This window comes from Geospiza fortis, unplaced genomic scaffold, assembly GCF_000277835.1.
Source record: "Geospiza fortis unplaced genomic scaffold, GeoFor_1.0 scaffold366, whole genome shotgun sequence".
NCBI lineage: Eukaryota > Metazoa > Chordata > Aves > Passeriformes > Thraupidae > Geospiza > Geospiza fortis.
In genome coordinates this window covers 4370349-4393308 of record NW_005054342.1, presented here as the reverse complement: position 1 = coordinate 4393308, position 22960 = coordinate 4370349, and the positions used below count along the sequence as shown (strand labels likewise).

The 22960-nt window shown below is 39.9% G+C and overlaps 1 protein-coding gene across 1 annotated transcript; it reads left to right on the top strand.

Annotated features, from left to right (window-relative positions):
* Positions 1–6776: 6776 nt before the first annotated feature.
* RP2 (RP2 activator of ARL3 GTPase) lies at positions 6777–15850 on the top strand. The gene is made up of 5 exons (XM_005422716.2): positions 6777–6782; positions 8369–9034; positions 10640–10754; positions 11929–12014; positions 13274–15850. The coding sequence occupies exons 1-5, from the start codon at positions 6777–6779 to the stop codon at positions 13355–13357; spliced, it is 957 nt and encodes a 318-aa protein (XP_005422773.1). The 3' UTR covers positions 13358–15850.
* The last annotated feature ends 7110 nt before the right edge of the window (positions 15851–22960 follow it).

The window sequence follows — 22960 nt, the reverse complement described above, 5'->3', positions numbered from 1 at the left end:
CAGGCGGCTTGGCTGTGACAGTCCCCAAGGTGTCTGCCTGCCCTCGGGATTCCTGAGACAGCGCGGAGTCCCCTGGGTGCGTGCTTCACTCGAGAAAACCGGGATTAATGGCTGGGGAGCTGCTTGTGCCCGGGCGAGTCCCCGCGCCTGGCATTGGAGCGGAGGCACAAAACTTGTACCGTGTGTCCTGACTGCCGATATTGATTCTTCCTGCTTGGGTGTTTGCGCTGCTGGTTTGGGTTTGGAGGAAGTAGAACTAGTTTATTAGCACCTAAAAAGACAGATGAAGTCAAATCCTTTCCCCTGCTGTTTCCAGAGCTCCCAGAGGCAGTCATGTAGACTCAAGCGGGAAAGCATATTTAAATGCTGGATAAAATGTATTTCTTCCTAGCATCATTTCAAGTTTCACTTCCTAAATATATAATGACATTGTAGCCCTACCAGGCCTCTCTTCCTCTCCTCTCCAGCTGCCTTCGGGTGGGGGAAGCGGAAACTGGGCAGGCAAAAAATGTAATTAATGTGATTTCAACAAATAAAATCCTCAAACCTTTAGGCCACATTTCTTTACAAAAGAAAATGCATGAACTTATTTAAATGTTTAGCTTGCTTGATTTTAAACTTGGCCAGGTGCTCTAGGGTGTCCCTTAAGTCTTCCAAGTAGATTAAGACAAGCTTAGATGGAGATGAGCTAGAGAGTGTGCGCGTGGCCTGGAGGAATTGGTTCCTTGAGGATAAAGATGAGCAGTCTGTGTTGGGCTTATTGCTTTGACTGCATAGCAGATATTTAGGGAGCAGACAGAGAAGGAGAGGAGAACTTGTATGTTCTTGTCACTTGTCACTTGTATGGAACCTATTCTCACAGCCAGAGGGGCTGTACTGAAGCCATATTTTAGTGACATAACAAAACTTGGTCTTAAAAGTAAATTACTAAATCAGCCTTTGGAATTTTTTTTTTTTTTTTATTTTAGAGCAAATTGACCAGCTAAAGCTCAACAGGTATGAGAATTTTTACCCCATCTACTTATGTACAGCTAACTTTGAAAACTAAAAGAAGGAAAGTCACGATGTAGAAAGACTTGATTCAGAGAATAGCCAGCCTTGTTGCTAAGGAGATGATTGTTGTTAACTTGCTGGAAGAAGGCTCAAGCTAACATGAAACTGTTACAGCAACAACAATCTATCTCTGTGGAGTAAAAAAACCGTGGCCATGTATTGCATGTAAAACTTCCTCTTTTTCTATAAAAGACTCTTACAAACCAGAAGAATCAGTGAGTTTGGGCTGTGCTAGTGAACTGTGTAAACCATCAAATTAGCTGCTTAATTTCATACTGTACAGCCTAAGAATGGCTATTTAATGTCTAAGTTCATTTCTCTTGCTCTTTGCAGCCTTATTTTTCATTGGGCTTTTTGGGTGTAAGATTAATACATTAAACTAAGAAAGCCCCTGGAATCACCTTATCTTAGGTGAGGGAGTACTGAGCACTTGCTGCTCAGTTTGTATTAAGTGATACCCTGTCAGAGTTAATGTAGTAACTTTAAAGGTTGTCTGTGATACCTTGTCCTGCTGTCTATTGCTTTTTCATTTGTGATGCTTCACATATACTTATTTATTTCACAAGTTGTGTTTGTACACAAAGTTAAATTGAAGTCAGTTGGAAAACTTATGGCATCAAGACTCCTTTTTATCGATCCAGTGCATTGAATTGTATTCTAAACCCTAAAAACCTCAACTCCATCAACAGATGTGCTAAATTGCCTTTTGATGTTTATTTCCACCATTTGGGTTGGGGATGTGTTTCTAATTTTAGGCTTTCCTACTCAGTGGTGCAGCTGTGGTTTTATAGTTCTGTTTCACAAGCAGGTTTGTCTGTAGTTCTTGTAAACTATGCTCAGTATGTTCTTACAGGTGAGTATGTCTTGCTGCTCAGACAGTCCAGCTGTCTTCCTGTAAACTAATGCCATCCTGACATGGCAGAAAAATGTAGGCACACTTGTGTGCATGTTTGTGTGATTAGGAATGTGTAGAGGAATGCTGAACCTGAGGGGTTCCTCCAACAAAACTATTTCTTCTGCTTCTGAAGGACATCATTGCTAGTTGAGCCTATTTTAATGATGTTCTAATGGCAAAGGATGATTGAATTGACACTGTCTGTCTGCTAGTGTAGCCCTAGACAAAGAGAAGTATGATGATATCCCAGTGACCATGTAACTCTTGTGTAATAGTCCCAAAAATGGACCGTGTGGTAGGATATTCTAAATAGAAAATATTATAATATGCTGGTAGTTGAATTGAAATTAAGGAAAGTATATGAATTTGAGGAGCCTTTTCAGATTTCTATGTATTAAGTGAGGACAGAAGTTTTAAGGTATTCAAAATTTAATAAAATTCAGATTCCATTGTAAATCTGCTGGGGTCTCTGTAATGCTTTCTGAGCCTTGGGTTCAGAGTACTGGGTGGAGATTACTTATGGTGCAGTAGAAGAACCAAGGGATCAGATTATCTTGAAAACAGAAAGGAGAACGATGAACATTCAGTTTCTTGCTGCTCTGGGATTCTCAGTCCATGAGTGGAAGTAAAGCACAGTTTATTCCAGAGTCTGTTAGTACTGCATTGCATCCTGAGGACTTCTTATGTCTCTTGATGTTGTTGGGCTGTCATAAGAGTCTTTTTCTGACCAAGGGTGGGAGAGGAACTGGGTGATGCTCAGCCCTTCCCAGCCTCCTTCAGCTAGCTTTCCACCTGGGTTGGTTTTGTTTCCCACTGTATGACTAACAGCAGCAACTGAATATGGGTATGTACAGACAGGAACTGGGGCTCTTGTGCCTTGTGATGATACAAGATACACTCATGACCTCCACAGGAGAAGGAACACAAACGGCTGCATCATCTTTTTTGCTCTTGTCTCATGTTCAAAGAAGCAGGATTAGATTAATTATGATCATAGTGGCATTTAGAGCTTAGAGGAACTTTCCTTCCCAGATGATTTTTTTAACTTTTAAGAGGAACAAGTAAAGTTTTGCTTTAGGTCAACTGACTTGCAACTTAACTGGTTTAGTTGATAGGAAACATGCAGCTATCATTGTTATTGTGCTGTGTAGCTGTATTTAAACAGTTTAAAACCTCAAGAGGTTTCACTTTTTGCCTAAGTCAGTCTTTTGTTAGTTACGTTATATTTGTGGATTCTTCATGAATGGTCTGAGCTCGTGTGGGTGTCTTGAATTGTCTAGATCTTGTTTAGGTAGCCATTTTGTACTTTATTTTTGAGCATTAATAAAATAACTTTCTTTTCTCTAAACAGTGGATTTAAGGACAGACTAAGTCATGGTATCTCCGTTATGCTTCCTGCTGCACCAGATAAACTCTTGCTGTTTTTCTCAAAATGTGGTCAGATCAACTGAGAAACAGTCAGAAGGTTCATATTAAGCAGTATTTCCAGTTAGATCAAATACAGGCCTGTGGTAGCTTCCTTTCTTCTTTCACTTTTTCTGTATGCAGTGTTTAGCAGTGGTTTGCTGAATGTGAATGACTGTTTTATGCTGTTATGGGCATTATGGAAAAACATGAAGATTCCCAAGAATAGAATGAAATGAGCGTTCAGACTGTTGTATTGGCCACTTCTAAAGTTAGGGTGTGCAAGAGATGCTCCAAAGTGAAAAACTATTTGCTAGAGACAGGAATCTTCACTACACTTTCCACCTTTTCTTGTTGTGCAAGAATCTTGAAATCTGCCAGTGGGTGAGTAACTTCAACAAGCAATCTCCAGAGGATGTTGCAACTCATTACTTGAGGGCACCAAACCCATGCAAGTATGAATATGCAGAAGTGTCTAGGCCTGGGAATGCACTTTTTTTCTTATTTCCCTAATGTTAATTCCCCTGCTGACAAAAATAGTGCTTAAAGCTTCTTAAGTTGATGTGCCTACCCTATAGGCGCAGCTTTTAATGTCACTGGGTCAGCAGCCAACTTCTGTATATTATCAGCTGTAAGTTCTTTTCTGAACTGCCATCTGTAGTGACTTAGAGATAGGGGATGATTTTTTGAGAAGATATTAAAAAGAGAAGACCTTAGTGTAAGTGGTTTAGAAATACTTTACAAACTGTTTGCTCAGCAGCCTGAACAAGGCTAACTAGAGGAGAACTGTAACCTGTTAAGAACAGCAGTACCTTCTCATATTTGTAGGGGTGTATCACTGTTGACTGAAACTCCTTCCCTGATGGAGCCTGTGAAAAAGTCTTGCTAAGACATGAACTCATACCAGAAACAGTTCAAGATGTAGGGATCCTTTGATTCTAGGTACAGTTACCACTAACAGCTGTGAAGATCTAGTACTTGCAAGCCTTTTTCCAACTGGGAGCTGCCCAGTTTTGTTGCCAGTAAACTGGATAGTGGTGGCTGAAGAGATGTATGTCATGTGCAGCTTTCACATAGCCTCTGACCTTCTTGCAAGACAAGTGTCTGCAGGAAGCAAAGCTGCTTAATGCACCTTGCACTTGTAACAGGATGCCCTGGAGCTGTAAGGAGCTTTGACAAACTCGTTTGCCTTCACTTCTCTCCTTTTGTTTGTTCTTTCAAATCCTTGCTCCTTACAATTTATCCTGTAGCCCTTTGTAACAGACTTCTCACCATTGTGTAATTGCTCAGAAACAAAGATTAGGCTTCTGTGGCTGTTATGAGAAGGAAAAATATTAGCCCTGTAAGAAGGGCTGGCTTTTTCATCATCACATCTGGTTATTTTAGGTCATTCTATGGAGTAATTCCTGAACCTGTACTTAGCCACTTCAGTTAGGAGGCTTCAACTCCTGAGCTGTGCCAATATCTATTAATGTGCAATTCTCATCTACTCTAAGAACTCTTTAAATTCAACTGGAATATTAAAAGCTACTGCTGTGAATACTGGCACTTTTTGAATTTTATATCAGCCAGGGGAAAAAAGATGTTTAAAAAACCTGTTAAGGGCTGGAGAGTAAAGCATCTGTCTGGGTAAAATGGTTTTTGAAACTTTATCCAAATACTAAGGACAAGTAGATGAGTTATCAAATAGTTGAGTCTTCCTGACCTGACATGTGCTTAAGATTTTATAGCCAGTGGAGCACCAAATGAATGGGCAGAGAAATATATATAGCCCTGGTTATGGTTGTATGAGACTGAAGATTTTACTTTCTTCTGTTTCTTTTGGCTTTCCTAGTCCGCTTTTTTTTGCAATGTTGCCAAGACAGAGCTTAAGAAGCAGTTGATGTTCACTGCCAGGGGAAGGAAGGTGGTTGCAGTGATTTAATATTAACCTGTTGATGATACCTGAAGAGTTCAGAGATGGTGAATGTGCACCAAGAAGGCTGATGGCATCCTGGCTTGTATGAAAAGAAGTGTGGCCAGCAGGACTAGGGCCATGACCTGTGCTTGGCACTGTTGAGGTTGTACCTCAAATCCTGTGTTCAGCTCTGGATTCCTCACTTCAAGAAAGACACTGAAGTTCTGGAGCATGTCCAGAGAAGGGCAATGGAGCTGGTGAAGGGTCTGGAGTACAAGCCTGATGATAAGCACCTGAGGGAGCTGTGGTTGTTGGAAGAAAAGGAGGCTCAGGGAAGACCTTATTGCTCTTTACAACCACCTGAAAGGAGGCTGTAGGAGGTCAGGGTTGGTCTCTTCTCCCAAGTACCGAGTAGGATACCGAGTAGATACCGATAGGATAAGATGAAAAGGCCCCAAGTTGCTCCATTGAGGCTTAGATTGGACATTAGGAAAAATTTCTTTATGGCAAGAGTTGGAACGGGCATCCCAGGGAAGTGTCAGAGTCACCATCCCTGGAGGTATTTAAAAGATGTGTGGATGTGGCAACTGGGGACATGGTTTAGTGGTGGACTTGGCAGTGTCAGGTTAAGGGTTGCACTTGATGGACTTAGAGCTCTTTTCCAATTTAAACTATCCTATAATCCTATGGGCATATAAGGTGCTGCTGGATGCATCCTCATAGTCATGGTTCTGCCTTCAGGCCTGTTTCTCTGGCATGTTTCTTTCACCCAGGAGAAGTGAAATATTTATATCTGCTATAGTCTTATATCCTGTCCTCTCAGGGGCAATAACCCAGTGGGGGGAGAGAGTATCAAATCTATTCCATGCAGACCCTCTAGTCTGTACTGCAGTGTTAATCAATAAATACTCTTAGTCTTTAAAAGGATAACTGCAAAACAAAATCAGAGGAAATGTGCAAATTCCTTGGCATGGCCAACAAACTGAGAAGTAAAAGCTGTGTCAAGGTGGAACTCTTAGTTCTGGAAAATAGGCAAATAAAGAGGAGCTCCTGAATCTGATAATAAGCTGAAGTTTTATCTTTAACTTGACTACTGTTGGTACTCAAAAACTCTAATTTGAAACTGTCTATAAGCTGTGAGTTTGCTGACTAACCAGCGTTTTTCACCTAGGCCTAAGTAAAATTGCAGAGTGAAGTTTCGCACGTCCTTGCAAAGGCCACTGGGTAGGATGAGCTAGTGCTGCTTCACAGGCTTTGTAGAGCAGAGTAATTCAGAAAGATGTGCTTGGGTTCCAAGTTTCAAAAGTGCTGTGAGTTCTGGAAACACTGAACTTGTCATTCCTAAGAGAAGTAACTGTTCCTCTGTGCCTCTTTTGAAAGCAGTGAGTCTGTCTCCTGTGATCATTAAAAAAAAAGCAACACCCAACATACAGATATACACAAACATACATACATGTTCTAGGAGATGCTTGGGGAGAATATGTCCAAAAGCAATTTTGATATTTGTTTTCTCAAGTAAGAGGGAATATGAGGGTAAGTAACTTGTATATTCAAATATGTAACATTACTTGAGACTAAGGATCTTGGAGAGTTTGAATCCAAAGCATGCTGTGTGACTGAGTCTCCATGAGGTGTCCCTTATCTTTTGAGTCTCCCAGTTTTATTTGTAACACTTCCAGCTAACTTCCCTGGATGTGTACTTGTGGTATTAAATATGATTGAGGAGAGAATTCTAGGAAGCCATCTTCATTGTTGCAACTTGCATTTTATTTGGAAGATTCACCAACTGCAAAACTCCTTTCTTGTCTGAAGGTCATATATGTTGCATAAAATGAAATAAATTTTCTCAGCTGGTAGAGATTTTTAGCTTCCTTTGGCTGTTTCAGTCAAAAGCTACCAGGGCTGGTTTAATGAATGTCTGGTGCTAGCCCATTCTGGTTTATACCTTTTCCTGGCCTCTAAATATTGTGTCAATGTTAGACATGCTAGGAAGAAGTATTTTTAGGAATTGAACTACATCAAAACTGTGGTAATACATGATAACTGATTATGGTACAGCAAAGTTTAGGGGCGTCGAGGCTGATAATCAGAGAGCAGGTTGGTGAAGAGGTCTTGTGTTAGTCATTCACTTACACACTTCTAAGTGCTATTTTAATGAGCTTTCACAAGAGGGCAGAGTAGAATTTGCTCCAGGAAATTGGCTTGAGACTTAACTTACAACTAGAAATGAGCTAGCTCAGATTTCTTTGGTTTTAGGACAGCATGGGCTGTATTATTCATGCTTTCCACCTGTACTGCATCCATCCCAGGTGCTGTGTGGCTTGTGAGTTGCTGCTCTCTAAAGGAGAGTGCCAGGGAAAGCCACAGCCTTCCTCAAGTGTTCTGCCCCAGCCAGAGGGATGCTGGAGTGTGGAGGAGATCTGCAAACATGCCCCCTGTGCCACCACTGCCAGTTTTTGCTTCTTGGACATAGCTAAAACAATCTTGTATGTTTTGTTAGCACAAAAGTCTTGTCATTGTTAGCACGAGATAATGCTGTGGCACACATTAATGAGCTCTTTGTAGTTTGCAAACATAATAAAGAAGATACTGTTTGACAGCAACAAGATTTCCTTGCAACATATTGAGGTAAAATATGACCAAGAAAATTACTCAAAAAAGAAAATACTGTGTATCTCCAGCTTTTTGGATCTGTAGAAAATACTGTGTATCTCCAGCTTTATGAATCTGTAAGTATGTTGGATAATTTATTTATTACAGTTACTACTCTACCCAGGACCATCATCCTTGTTGAAACAGATCAGAGTCTACAGTTAAAACTAGGTCCCCTTGCCCCTTTCTTTATTAAAGGACGAACTGAGTTGCTTTTTTTTATTCCCCTGGAGATCTTCAGAAGTGTAGTTTCAGTTCTTAGTTATATCTCAATACTGTGTATTCCAGTAGTTTAGCTGAAAGAGTTGCTTCTGATCTTTCATCACTCATTGAAGACCCTTGTGGCAGTATATCCTGTACTATTCGGTGGTACTTCAATCAATGCAAGTCAAGGGGCATTTAGCATTTGAATATTCTCTGCATTTGAAGACTTTAACCTTTTTTTTTTTATTTTATTCCTCCTTCAGATTGACCCCAAAGATTACACTTTTTCCGGACTTAAGAACGAAACTGTGGGTCGACTCCCTGGAAAAGTAGCAGGGCAACAATTTGTCATTCAGGACTGCGAGAACTGTCAAATCTACATATTTGACCATTCTGCTACAATCACCATTGACGACTGTGTAAATTGCCAAATCTTTTTAGGACCAATAAAAGGCAGCGTGTTCTTCCGTGACTGCAAAGATTGTAAGTGTGTGGTTGCCTGCCAGCAGTTCCGCACACGGGACTGCAGAAAGCTGGAGGTGTTCTTATGCTGTGCCACCCAGCCCATTATCGAGTCCTCCACAGGTATGAAATTTGGATGTTTCCAGTACTATTATCCTGAGCTTGCTTTACAATTTAAAGATGCTGGTCTGAGTATCTTCAATAACACGTGGAGCAACATCCATGACTTTACCCCTGTGTCTGGAGAAAATAACTGGGGCCTTTTGCCTGAAACTGCTGCAGTCCAAGATTATGTTCCTCTGCCCAGCTCTGAAGAGCTGAAAGCTGTCAGGGTTTCTACTGATGCCACAAAGAGCATAATACCCATAACTCGAGGGCGGAGACAGAAAAACAGCGATGAATCGTGTTTGGCCGTGTTTTTTGCCGGTGACTACACAACTGCAAATGCCAGGAAGTTAATTGATGAGGTGAGCAACCTTTGTCTTCATTCAGGCTTTTCAATTCCTAATTCAACATTCCTGTGGACAGCCTCTGATTCTCCCTGAAGGGGAACTTTAGAGGCTCTGTTTGTCTACTGACCATACTGATCAACTGCATTGTTTAAAACTTCAAAGCAAGGTAGGAGACTGAATCTCATTTAATCAGTCAGTTGCTTTACAGTTGGCATCCTGTGAGTTGCACATCTGTCCTCTAACAGTTCTGGTGTACTTTTCCATCATGGCACAGCAAAGCAATGCTCTGAAGAAAATATGTAGTTGATTTGATATAGAGTAAGTGATTGACAATGCTTGTGAGAGGGATGTAACCGATTAACTTGTTAGCTTATTGTCCTGAAAGTCTCAGCTAACAAAAGTCTGTCCTGAAAGTTTTTCCAGTACTAAGAGAGAGTCTTAAAAAAAAAAAAAGTGTTAAAATGTATCATCTCCTGTGTCATCCAGTGTTGGAAAGTCTTTTTCTGAAAAGGGGCAGTGAGTGTTTGTCATGGCTGGTCAGCTGTCTTCAATGACTTAAATAGCTTTTTTTAATTGGTTTTTCTTTTTTTATTTTTTTTCCTGAGAGACAACAGCTTCCAGGCTTGGCTGAGTTTGTACTTTCCTGGGGCTAAAACCTGGGAGTGGCTGGCTGCTTTCACCATCCTCAAGTGCCAAGGATGTCACAGAGTAGAGCCAGTAACCATGGGCTGCAGCATCTGAGAGTGCTATCTGCAAAAGCTGCTGATTACAGTGTTGTATGATCAACTAAACATCTGGTGGTTTTTATCTGCAAGGAAAGAAAGCTGTAGGGTGTCTCCTTGCCTCCCCACTGCCCAGCTGGACTTTCATGGGTCTGAGCTACTGAGTTACTTGAGTGAAGGGAGATAATGATACTTACGGGTGGTTTCTTTTCTGACAAAGGAATAGCTACAGGAGGAGCATAATAGATGTGTTCTCCTCTGTTAGTAGATATTTAGAAGTTAGAATTAAGAAGATGCTAAAGGACTAGTTAGTGAGTTTCTGTGGAAATCTTACTGCTCTGCAGATTAATGGATGTTTTAGAAGTAAAAATGTATTTGCTCCTTTCCCACGTGCTTTTAGTTTCATATCAGATTTGGAGTAAAAATGAGGGGGTGGGACATGTATATATGTTTTCAAATGTTGTTAACTCTTGTTCCAAAACTGAAAACTTAGCAGTGGATAGATGAGAGTCTGAGCTAATTCTTGACTGACCTATTGCAGACTAAAGAGAACTGACTACTTGTTTCCAGATGCTGAATGCCTTTAACTCCCATTAGTTTCTGCTTGTGAGGGGTTGTGGGGAAAAACACATAACCCTGGGCCCTAATATATAAAACAAAAACATTCACATTTATTCCTCTAGGTGCACTAGGGCAGAGGAGAAAATCTGGATGAATGGAATGAAAATAAACAGAAGTGTAGAAAAAGCAAATGATCTCTGAAAAGAGCAAAAAGGGTCCCTTTGCTCTGAGGCCTAATGTGTATGGGAAAAATGAGTCTATTACGGTGTAATCTGGATACTCAAGTTGAACTCTGTCTTAGAAGCATTTTTAACATGAATTCTTCCTCTGTTAACAGATGACTAGCAAAGGCTTTCAGCTGGTACAGACTAAAGAGGTTTTAATGAAGGCAGAGGATGCTCACCGAGTTTTCCAGCAGAGTGCATTAGAATTCATTCCACTGCTGGAAAAAGGTGAGTTTGTGTTTTCTTTCTCCTCTTGATATAGGAATCTGTCGCTAGAGAGTTCTGGAGAAGAAAGAAGAGGAATGAAGGGCAAATTTGTGTTTCAAGGGCATTCTGTAAAACCTGTTGAGATGAGTTTTGGAAGCCTCAGTGAGGCCCTAAACCAGCCAAAGCTCCTGAAGGCATCAGAAATGAGTTATTTCACATTTATTTTGTGTTTCTAGTTTCTAGTGGTCCAACTGCACAGTTCAGGAGCAGTGGTACATGCAGATCTGCCTGGAGTCGTCAAAAAAAGCTCGTGCTTTTAGACTATTTTTTGACTTGTCACAAGTGCTGCTCACCACTGAGCTGTTTGGTGTTTCTGCATAAATTATTTAAGCAAATCAGTATAGGTGTACATAAAGCAGATGAGTGTTTAAAATTCTTGTTTGTAACTGATGTGCTGTCTGAGTATTTCAAAAGCCTTTCTATTGATATGACTGCAGTTGGGTTTTGTCTCTTCTTTCAGAAGTACTGACATCTTGTTATGTGTTACATGCTAAAGCTCACTGCACATTCCCAAACTTGGTAGCAACATGCAGGTTTTTTCATGGTGACATGAGAGGTCTGTGATGCTCATTGTAAGAATAGGACCGAAGTAAGTGCGCTTGTAAGATGGTAGTCCAGCTTATGGGCAATACTGCAGTTATGTGGGAATGAATACCATGTTCAGAATGAAACCAGAGAAAGCAGATCTGCAAATAGTGGGTGAGAACAAGTCTAAAAATCAGGCAATTCACTATCTTGGGACTGAAGCAAAAATGCTTGAATGACTCAGTCCCACTCCAGATGTCTGTGAAATGGCTCACTATTTGAGCAGTGTAGTCTGACTCACTTCCATCATGCCTTGACTCCTTAGCATTTTTGTGCTATTGCTGCCTTTCAAGAAGTAAAACTAGAATCCTGTCCAAATCTCTGGAAAAAAAAAAGGCATGAAATTGCAGATAACACTGTACTTTTTTTTGTAACATGTTTAAGTCTTTTTAATTCTTTATCTTCTGTTATGGGGCTGCTCAACCGAAAAAATAAAATGCTTCTTGCAAGCTTCACAATTCCCTATGGGTTGAGACTATGGGCTGAGAAATCTACTGTTTCAATGCCAAGCTTAAAAGTATTATTGATTTTAGATGAACCTGTTTTCTAGGTCCAGTGGTTGCTTTGGAATTCAATGGAGATGGTGCTGTGGAACAGTGTCGAAGCACCGTAAATGAAGTTTTTAGTGGCACCAAGGTAGGCTGGTGTATTGCTTTATTCACAGAAAATATTACAGAATGTGTAGTATGTCAACACTATATCTTGACCATGAAATAGCTCAAACAATCTTTTTCGGTTCATGGGTAGTAAAATTGGAATATCCTTTTGTTGTTGTTTTGATTTTTTGTACTCAAAACATGAGTTACTTTTTGCTGACAAGAAAATTGTCCTAGGAAAGAAAGTTCTGAATCCCCATATCCACTGAAGAATACAAGATTGCCACTTAAAACTGTTATTTCACATAACACAAAATCAAGTTCTATAATTGTAGTATGAAGAAGATCCACTAAAGTCTTGGTTTTAGTCACTTAACTGTGGTGGCCTGTCTATTAAACCACAACAAAGATAATATGATGGGATTTCAACTTTTTTCCATGTTTACTTTTGCTGTGTAGGATACCACAGAATGCCTTCCTTCAAAGACAGTGTTCTTTTTTCTTCTGTCAGCTTCTTTAACTTCCTTACACCACACCTCCTCTCCCTTTCTCTAAATGGCAATGGATTTGAGAAAGTTTATGAAACATTTAGAGCACTCCTGGTAACAGGAGAGTGACAAACCCTTTGCTTTCAGGCAGTTGTTCAAAGAAGACCTCAATATCTTTAGGACATCTAGCATCCATGCAGCTCCCTGCTGTCTTTCAGTTCCTTTCAAAAGACTTACTTGGAACTAGGCTGCCCAGTTTCTGGAAAACAGTCATCTTGTAGCTGGAGCTTGGACTTTCACATACATTGATAAATTTTGAAAAATGAAAAAATAAGTGAAGTTACTTTTTAAAAAATAGTCATCTGCTGGAGAAACAATGAAGATTTTTTGAGGGTAATATAGCACAAGGAAGTCTTTCTTACAAACTCTCCCTTTCTATTAAAGGAAAGTAGCAGTCTAAGGATTTTGTGTATTTATTTTTCCCCTGCTATCCTGGAGAGAGTTGACTTTACCAATCAAAATACATCTAACTAGATGCTAACTGAAGCTGTGACCCCTAAATAATGAAGCCCCAAGCTCCTGATCCTGAAGGCAAGGGTTAATGCAGCCAGCATGTGTGCTAGGGAAGGGTGGCAGTAACAAATGGTGGATGCATCAGGGCTGAGAATACTGGGATTTGTTCTGTCACACAGTGGGAACCAGCAGAGTTGTGTCTCTCATGAAATGCAAAACTAAAAATAAGCATTACTGGTTCCAAATGAGCACGACTGCTTTTACTGATGCATGACTATTTTCTTGTTTAACAAAACAGGTTTTTGTATCGGAAAGCAAAGCATCAGCATCTCAAGATGTAGACAATTTCTACAATTTTGCTGACATGCAGATGGGAATGTGAAGTTTAGCATGAAGGTGCTCATGTACGGTTTGTCTTAGACTTGGACGTCACTTGGCTTGAATATTGCAGTAGTTTTGTCATTGAGTTTTGTATTTCTCATATATCCTTTTTATAAAGCCACTGGTGGTTTTTAATACAATATTATCTGAACTTGAGTAAACTGCATAGGTAGCCATGTGCATTGTGCTTGAAACTTAAGTTTAACTTCAAAAACAATTGAGCTTTTCTACTAACTTTTTTACAATGATTTCTAAACATCTGTTGACACTTGAATGTTTCTTGACAACATCTAATGATTATACATATTTTAAAAGTGCAATGCTGATCCAAGTTTGATGCAGTAGTAATTGCTATCTTTCACTCAGACACATTGTTTAGAAAGTGTATTTATGTGAAATTTGCCCTTCAAAATTTTCCCACATGCAAATTTGTCTTTACTGGGAGTCCAGGAAGGAAGCTGTAGTCATTTACTTTTTCTGAAAACTTAGTCTGAAATTAATTGTCTTTGTAGCATGCTTTCAAAAGCAGTTTGGGACTTTGGCTAACTCTCCTGCAGCATGCTTTTTGAATAAAGTTGTTCGCAGCAGCATTTGTGGTGACAGTTGTCACAACAGCATTCTGGAAAGTGAGCACTCGCCAGTTTTTTTCTGCTTTAGGGTGAATCCTGAGCATGAGTGCTCTGCTGAAGCTGCTCTAAGGTTTGCTCAGGTTCTTTGGTGATACAGCTGCCTCTGGCATTGCCAGCTCACACATGGGATATATTTGAGGTTTCTTTGCACTTGAGCAATAAACCTCTGGCATATTGTTGTTTGCTAGAAGGGACATAGCCAGTAGTCAGAGAAGGACTCTGATGGCATTAGAAACCCCTTCTTCCTTGCTAGACCCCAGAAGAAGGCTTTTTTTTGCAGAAGTAATATAGAAAGTGCTGTAAAATGCTACACACTGCCATAGGATTTATTTTGTATTAACTCTAAGGACAGACTGAAGAAGTACTACCAGCATTTTGTGAGATGCATTTCAATAGTGTTCAGAAATAATGCTTATTGCTAAATAATGCATATTAGAATGCAAATCTATATGGTATTAAATACATGATTGATTTATTTTTGCATATTACATCCTTATTGATTTTTCTGCGTGAACTTAAAGCTTCAGTCCAGGTTTACAAGCCCTCTGTAATACTTGAACCAATTGTGCATGCAGACACACAAAACCAAATTTCATAATTAAATCATGGCTTGCCAGTTTGCATAGCCTTTACAATTCATTGAAAGGATTGGGGCTGTGTTGAGGTGCTAAAGCCATTTCCTCATTGTGGTCATCCATCAAAAGGGAAGATCTTGCAAATTTTAACTGAAGATGAGTCTTGACTCATCAGTTTCACAGCTCTGGAGCTCCAAAGTGGGTGGCTAAAAACATCTCTTTTTTTTTTTTTTTAATTAGCACATGAAAGACTCTCTTCTCCTGAAATTCATAATTCTGTAATGCCCAAGAGAGGTTCTGAATTGTCATTTTGTTGCTACTGGGCAAATGCTTGCCATTAGTTTAAACTCAAGAATATGTCCTTAGGACCTATTTTTATAATTATTCATAGATTAAATAAGGAAGAATATGTCCTGAATAAACTAAATCATTGGTGTACTAGAGGTAAGAAAATTGCCACTTCTTTGAAATGCTTTTATTTAACAAAGTCAAGCTGCCACCAGAATTAAACTGGTAGCAGAAGTTACCACTTACTTGCACTTAGGCAGCCAGGAATTTTTTGGGTTTTTTTTTGGTAAGTGTGAGGTGAGGCCTGTAAAAAGAGCTAAAAATTTTATCTTACACTCCAAAGTACTAGCACAACTCATCAGTCAACATTTACAGGAACTAATCTAGACATGTACAGTGAATATTATTTTGGTATGGACAGGACATTGAAATTGTATAATGTACTTCAGAGCTGGCATTATGTGATTTGTATCAGCAGTACATATACCAGACTATCTTGGTCTCTAAACTTTAACATGTAATATTTCCAAAGTTAGATGCTGACACATGATTATGTGTATGTTTATAGCTTATTTTTTGTATCATCAACCTGTCCTGGAAACAAAGTGCTAAATGGACTTTTGTGACTCCTGTTGCTGGAGGACAGGAAGATTAACTGAAAATTAATCTAGGCTTGAAACCGTGGAATAACTTTTCTATGCTGGGAAAAGAGCAGTGTTGCTTTTTTTTTAACATGGATGGTCTGTTTACCGACATCAAGAATTTTTAATAAAAAATCCCTAAATAATGAAGGAGTTTCTCAATCCAATTATTTATCTATCTTGTGATTTCCATTTCTTGCTAACAGGTGTTAAGAACACTTCTAGCTTAAGAGTCAGGAATTCTTTGCATTACAGAATGGTACGTGTTTAATGTATTCTTCGTACATTTCTTGTGTAGCTTTTAATGTAATTTGTATTGCACTGTGAATGTGATTCATAATAAACATTTGAAATATTTGAACTCTGGATTCTGAAGACTTCTTAAAATTATGGTATATTGAAAAACATAATTACATTATATTAGGTATAAAAACTGGGATATTAAACAGGGATATATCTTGAAATAGATACTCATAGCTAATAGAAAATAAGCTTTAACTCTCTAGGCATTCATCCTCTGAAAAAAGGTGATTTTTTTGACAGCAGGGATTTTTCCTCATTCAGAGATTGTGGTGTTTATAGTAGTAAAATTGTTAATTTAGAAAGTAGGTCCATTTAATATCTGAAAACCAGTAAAATCCTCCTGAAAATAGGCAAATATTTAATACATTTCTAAACATGGCTTTAAACTGGTCAGAAATGTGACTTTTCCTAGCAGAGATGGTCCAGGTAACTCTCACTAGGCATAGATGTTTGGAAAGAACAGGAAGAACTGTATCAATACAATTGTCTTTTGAATATATTGAGTAAAATTGTGAAGCTCTAAAGTATCAAAGCTTTTGGTTTACCTTTAGCTATTATTGTACAAGTTTACAATTTGGAAACAATCTTGTTACCCCAGTTGGATGCAAGTTGCCTAATAATCTTTCCTTTATATATCTGAGTCATACCAAAGCCCTTAAGTATTTTCACCATTTTTAACAATCACATCTTCAAATACGAACATGAAGAAGTATCTGTGCCCCAGTTGCTAGAAGATCACCCAATTTCTTTTGTCATATCTGATATGCATGCATTCCTTTGCATGACTTTAATCCACATACCAGGCTGCACTTATAAAAGTTGGACAGATTTTTTCCAATTCCATAAAGCAGTCTTAACCTTTTATTACAAAATACTTGCTTAAGTCATTCTGACTAATAAGGGGGAAAAAAGTTTTACTAACTTAAGCATGAGTAAAACTCTGTAGCTGAATATTTTCTTATTTAAATGCTGGTTTTTAAGTATTTAGGTTTTAATAATACAGAATTCAGCATTCTGCACAAATTTAAATCAGCATTGACAATACTATCTTCTAAAAGATGTTGATTTCAAAGGCTGTTTTCCTAAAAATTTAATGCAGGACATATTGAAAGAAATCTTTTAACATCTAGGAGTAGCCCAGTTGCCTGCCTGATTAGTTCCTAAACTCTAGGTCTTTTGCTATCAAGTTCCTTGTTGACTCATTGGGACCTTTGCGCCATTTATTTTTGGAATTAATGAGTAAGCCTCCTGAGTCCACAAGGATGATATAGGTCTTGGGAGGTCTGCAGAAACAGCTCTTCCAAGGCATGTTTAAATCTGATCTAAACCATGTAAATTCTACTCCAACAGTTTCAGAAGCTGTGAATAAGTGCCAACTGCAAGTATTTTCTCTAGCATCCATGGATTTGAGTGGGATGGTGCAACTGGCTGTAGCACTTCCTGAAGCTGTGTGCTGTAGTGCTGCATTTTGCTGCAGTATATGTTGGAAGGCAGCTAGTTCTGGGAGTCCATCCTGTTCCTTGGGCATTGATTGCAGAGTTTGCAGTATGAGCTATAGTATTTGCTGAGGACAACAATTTCTGAAAAGTAATCATTTACTGTATTGCCGTCCTGGAGGTTTTTCTTAAAGCTGTCTATTCTGAGCTCTGTCTCTCAACACAACCATCTACATATGGCAAAACCTTGCAAACATCAAACCTGCTAGAAATAAGATGTGCAGGAGGATTAACGGAATGCCTGGGAGTTAACAGTCCAGACATTGATATCTTGGTGTCCAGTTTGATAGAAAAATGGTTTTTACTGCTTTCATCTCTTCGGAGAGCCCAGTTGCTGTAAGACTGTTGCTGGTAATGTTTGTGGTCAGAGTCTTCCTGAGGCACACGTAGTCATCACTGCTTCTGAGTAAGAGAGAAGAAAAGGAGGGGGAAGTGGGAGAAGCTTTTAAAAAAGCTCTGAAGTTTTCTGAGTACATGAAGAAAAATGTGCAACTGCTCATTCTTTTTTTTTTTTTTATGCATATAGTGATAATCCCCAGCTATGACAATTTAATGGCCAGAGTATCTGAGTATTTTCCCAGAATGTATATTAAGCAATGTGGCCAGCATCTGTCATGTACAAGTCATCCTCTTTCCAATTGCTCAAGGCTTTAAAGTTGCTAGTGCTGCAAGGGTCCAGGAGATCTTTCAAATATGTGTGGATTTTGTTTGTATCCTTTTGCTAAAAAAGATACAGAAAGTTTGTCCTTCAAACAACAGATGAAGTTCATAGATAGGAAATTACAGTGATGTTAAAAGGCTCTTGAACAGTGCTTAAATGAGTATTTGTCTGATGTTCCCAAACTGCAAAAGTTGAAAGCAATGTGCTATTATAAGTTCTACCCAAATGATGAGGCTAAATTTAAGGCAAAGCACCTCTGCAGCATTGGGAGCTCAAAGGACTCTGTCTAGATGACAGTGGTATGGATCTCTCTGCTTTTTCAACTTCATTTTAGCACAAGTATTGTGGTAGTGAAGTCAAAGTTCATAGAGTCGTGTGAGAATCTACACTTTAATTTTTAAGAACCTTTTGTCATAGGGAAGAAAATTTGAAAAGCTTGGGTTTGTTTCTTTATTTTGGTTTGCCTTTTTATTTTCCTGTTTTAGCTACTAAACTCGTGTCTCAAAAATAAAAATTAAAAAAATTAAACCTTTTGGGGGATATGGAAAGGTGGGGTGACCACAGAGCTGTGATTTCTGAGCACTGAAGGGAGCAGCAGCCCTACTCTCCCCTACTTACATGGATGCTGTCTGCTGTGGTGAGATTTCCCCCAAACTGATGTACATCACCAGAGAGGCAGCTAACTTTCCAGATCTTTGAGGCAATTTTATTTCCTCACCAATACAAGCATAACATGTATTCTTTGATTTTTTTTAGGTACTTACTTCCATGCATTTAAGCTACAGAACTATAATACTAATTGGTTTTGAAAGCTACTGGCAGTCGTCTCCATTCTGTGCTACTGTCTTAGAAGGAGGAAGATAAATCAAAGATCTCCCTAAGCACAGAACTTTGAACTTGTCAGATCCTGGGAAGTGAAGCTGGGACATTATGCTCTTAAGAGTGTAAATGGTTCATGATTCTGAAAGTACTATTTTTTTTTGGTCTGAATCTGCTGATCTTTTTATGAAGGGAGATCTTCCCCTCCATTTCTGAAGTCCCTCCACAAAACAAAACAAAAAAAAAAACCACTTCAGGGGCCTTTTTTTATAGAGTCCTGGAGATAAAATGGAAGGGCTGTACTATGACCTGAGGGCATCTTTTGATAGCTGCCCCAACAAGTGCTGAAGGATTGCATTCAGTGTTTAAAGACTATCTTTTGAAGCTCTGAGTGTTCTTTGCTTCTATTTCTGCTAGTGAGTATCAGAAACATTTTTAGTCACAAGGGTTTAGAGATGGCTAGCCATCCTTATTTCAGACCCTGCTTTGCATTTTTTTACACAGAAGAATGAAAGTTTCTCTGCAGTCATAATTAATGCTCTCATTTGCAGGTGCATGTTTGTGCTTTATGGTAACAGTTCAATAATTTTGCTCACTGTGAAAGGAAAATAAAGAAGTTAAGCTTTTCTGTCTCTTGCCAGTAACTGCCAATGCTTGCTCTGGTTTCAAGGACATTGTGTCAAGGTTTCATCAATGGTATCTGCTCTGCTGATGAAGGGAGTTTTATGCAGCATCTATGCATTTCAAGGAAAAGTGGTATTACCAGCCTTTGGTATCTGTGTATTTCTTTTATCAGAGACAACTAGAATCACTGGCCAGGGAGGCTTCTATGTGCAGGCTGGGAATGCCACAAAGACTTGGAGGTAAGGGGTTTGAATTAACTTCCCAGGTCTTTCTAATGCTTATTTCCCCCAACTACTCCTCTGTGACATACTTGTTGTCTTTTTCTTCTCTGGCATCTGATCAGCAACTGCAGATGCAGTATAAAAAAACACTTGTTATTAAAATTTACTGGAGTACTTCTATGTATCTCAGTTAGAGGTGCTTCTTTTGTGGCTCAGATCCATGTCAAACTCTGCGTGACCATCTTCTCAAATGTTAAATGCTACTTCCGTGTAACTTTCTTAATATCCAAATATACCACAGGCAGCTTTTGTACAGCTGAGTTAGGACTTGGTTTAACTTGGGTATGGTATATGTGCATACATTATTTTACCCTGATCATACCTCTTCTAGTTTCCAGATCATCTTTCCTTTGGGAAGACTTCCTGTTTGTCCTACATTTTATCAACATGTTAACATGTTGATAAAATGTGGGCTTGTAAATTCCTTATATTCTCTAGGTGCATAAGAAAATCTGTAGCTCATCCTTTTGTGAGGAAATGTAGAAACTGTGTTGCATACGTCTTCAAAAAGAACAAAAGTGTACAATCTGCTTCCTATTTATTCATCTTGTTGGGTGTTCCTATAGAAATACACAATGAATGTAAAGCATTTATTGAAATTTGTAGCCCCACAGACTTTCTGATACGGGTTTTCCTATGTCACTTATCTTTTGGCTATGAGCCCACCATGTAAGGTTGTAGATTTACTACAGAATTAGAAGCTTTAATGCCATTTTCTCTTGACATGTGACAGCCAGTGTAGGGAGGTGTGTGTGATTCCAGGCATGGGAAATGAAGATAGCTGCTAAACACCTTTCCTGGGTTGGGCTGCATCTGCTTCTGATGAGGTCACTCATATACAAAGTAATCTGGCAGGAAACTTCTTGTAAGGATGTTTCCTTCACTGATGGGAATATATATTCTTTATTGTCCTTTAGAATGATGAATACTTTAAACACTATATGTGTGTGTGTGTGTGTGTGTGTGTGTGTTGTGAGTATACTCTACTAAGCAGGTTTCATGGACACACAAAAAATATAAATTGCTCTGAAATCCCAATGAAGATATCGGTACTTGAAAATGGTTTTTGTTCAGTTTAACTCAATCAGACTTTATTTCTTTTATGATAAGAAAACAGGTCTTTAGTACATGAACTTGGTTTTATCACTCTGAATTCCCTTCATTTGGGTTTTCAAATCTCTTGTCTTAAATTCAATATTGCTTGCCCTGCTGCCTGCTCCACCTGGTTTGATATAAAGCATTCCACAAGTGGTGTAGGTAGGGGCACCATTCTTGGTGTTTTCCTCGATATTGTGGTTTTCTGAAGCTGCTCAGAGTGCTTTTCTGGCAGGTAAATGAACTGAAGGCAAATGAGGTGATTGCTGGTGTGTGAAGGAAGTCCTACATGTCAGCATTGCTGTTTAGTTGTGGTCTAACTGCATTTGTAGAAAGCTATGCCTCATATTACACTCAGGAATATGAACCAGTTATTCCAAAGAAAAAAGACTTTTTTTTAAAATTTTGAAGCAGGTAGTAGGTACATGGAAGTCCTTGCCAGCAGTGATTTACAGTCAGAAGCCTACAAGAATTCAGTGAGAGCTGACTTGGACAAGTATTGGAGAAGTGATTTGTTGAGGGTTACTAAACAACGCTCCACATACTGCTTGGAAAATGTGATTAAGTACTTGGAGAGTACTCAGGGGAAGTATCTTACTGTGGATGCCCACATGGGCCAAGAGGAAGTCAGTGCGAGGTCCCCATGACTTGGTAGAGCAGGTGGGAGGCGAGGCTGAGCTAGATGGAACATTTGGCTGAAACAGTGCCTCCCTTCTTATGATCTGTTTCTCTTCATCTTTCAGCTGCTGTCAGAAAACACTGTAGAAATGCAGCTCAGGCATGCCAAGCTATCCTTTCCATGCTTGCTACTTATCTCTTCCTTTTTCTCCTTTGTACTCCTTATTATAATCTTGCTGTTTCTTCTCTGTGCCTGGCCTCGAGAGAAGGCCTGTACCCCAGATCTCACTTCCTAGGTTCCATTTCTTTCTCTGCCAAGTTTCCATAGCCCTTCCATGCCTCAGTTACTGTGTGCATGGAGAAATGGGGCTGCAGCAGCTGAAGGATGATCTCCAGCTAAGACTCTTTGCAGCAGTCCTTCTGCTAAGGAAGGCAAAAGGGGTTTCCAGAGGGTTTGACGCAAGCAATACTTGGTAATAGCAGTATGGGAAATGAGTGTGGGTGTGGGGTGTAACAATGGAGGAGGTTTGCTGATTTTGCCACTGTTTCCTTTATTCTGATGCTTCCTACTGTGCTTTCTATCCAATGTTGTTTCAATGCCATAGGCTGAATGATTAACACTGATAGCTGGCTAAAAGCTGCCATAAGGTAAACTTCATGCTCCTTATTTTACAAATTGTGCCACTGAGTTCTCAGTTAATGCTGGACTGGGCTGAGATGGGTGCACTGTGCCCTCAGAAGCTGCTGGAAGGTAAAAGGGATGTGGTGAGGTGCCTGGCCACCTCTGTTGCTGCCACCAGCTGCCCAGTCCAAAGCTGAGTCTTGGTAGCCAGTGGCTTCAGGGAACTGGCAAAGGGAAAAGTAACACATGGGAGTGGCAGGAGCCAGCTCCTGTCTCTCACCTGGTTTCAGGTATGGTTCTCTCCCCTCAGACCCTGTCACCCACTGGAATGGTTGAGACTGTGACCTTCCCTTCCAGCCCCTTCACAGGATCACAGAATTAATTACGTTGGAAAGACCCCTGGGATCAACGAGTCCAATCCATGACCAAACCACTGCCATGTCAACTAGACCACGACACTGAGTGCCACATCCAGTCTTTTCTTAAACACCTCCAGGGATGCTGATCTCCCTGGGCAACCCATTCTAATATCTAATCACTCTTTCTGTGGAAAAATTCTTCCTCATGTCGGACCTAAAACTCCCATCATAGTTTTAGTCTATGACTTCTTGTCCTGTCGCTGGCTGCCTGTGAGAAGAGGTCGACCCCCACCTGGCTACAGCCTCCTTTCGTGGTTGTAGAAAGCGATAAGGTCACCCCTGAGCCTCCTCTTCTGCAGGCTAACCAACCTCAGCTCCCTCAGCCGCTCCTCACGGGACATGCGCTCCACACCTTCACCAGACACGCTGCGCTTCTTCCTTCCCTGCCGTCCGCTTCCCGCTCGCTCTCCGGGCGGGGGGCGGCTCTGCCGGCGCAGCTGGCAGGAAGGCCCGGCGCGGGCAGGGAGGGAAGGGGAAGAGGCGGGGCCTGGAGCCCAGCAGTGTCAATAATACAATAGGGCTCTTGTGCGGCC

Coding starts and splice junctions, on each gene's coding strand:
- RP2 (XM_005422716.2), top strand. Junction 9,035..10,639: donor CCAGGAAGTTAATTGATGAG/GTGAGCAACCTT, acceptor CTCTGTTAACAG/ATGACTAGCAAAGGCTTTCA. Junction 10,755..11,928: donor CATTCCACTGCTGGAAAAAG/GTGAGTTTGTGT, acceptor CCTGTTTTCTAG/GTCCAGTGGTTGCTTTGGAA.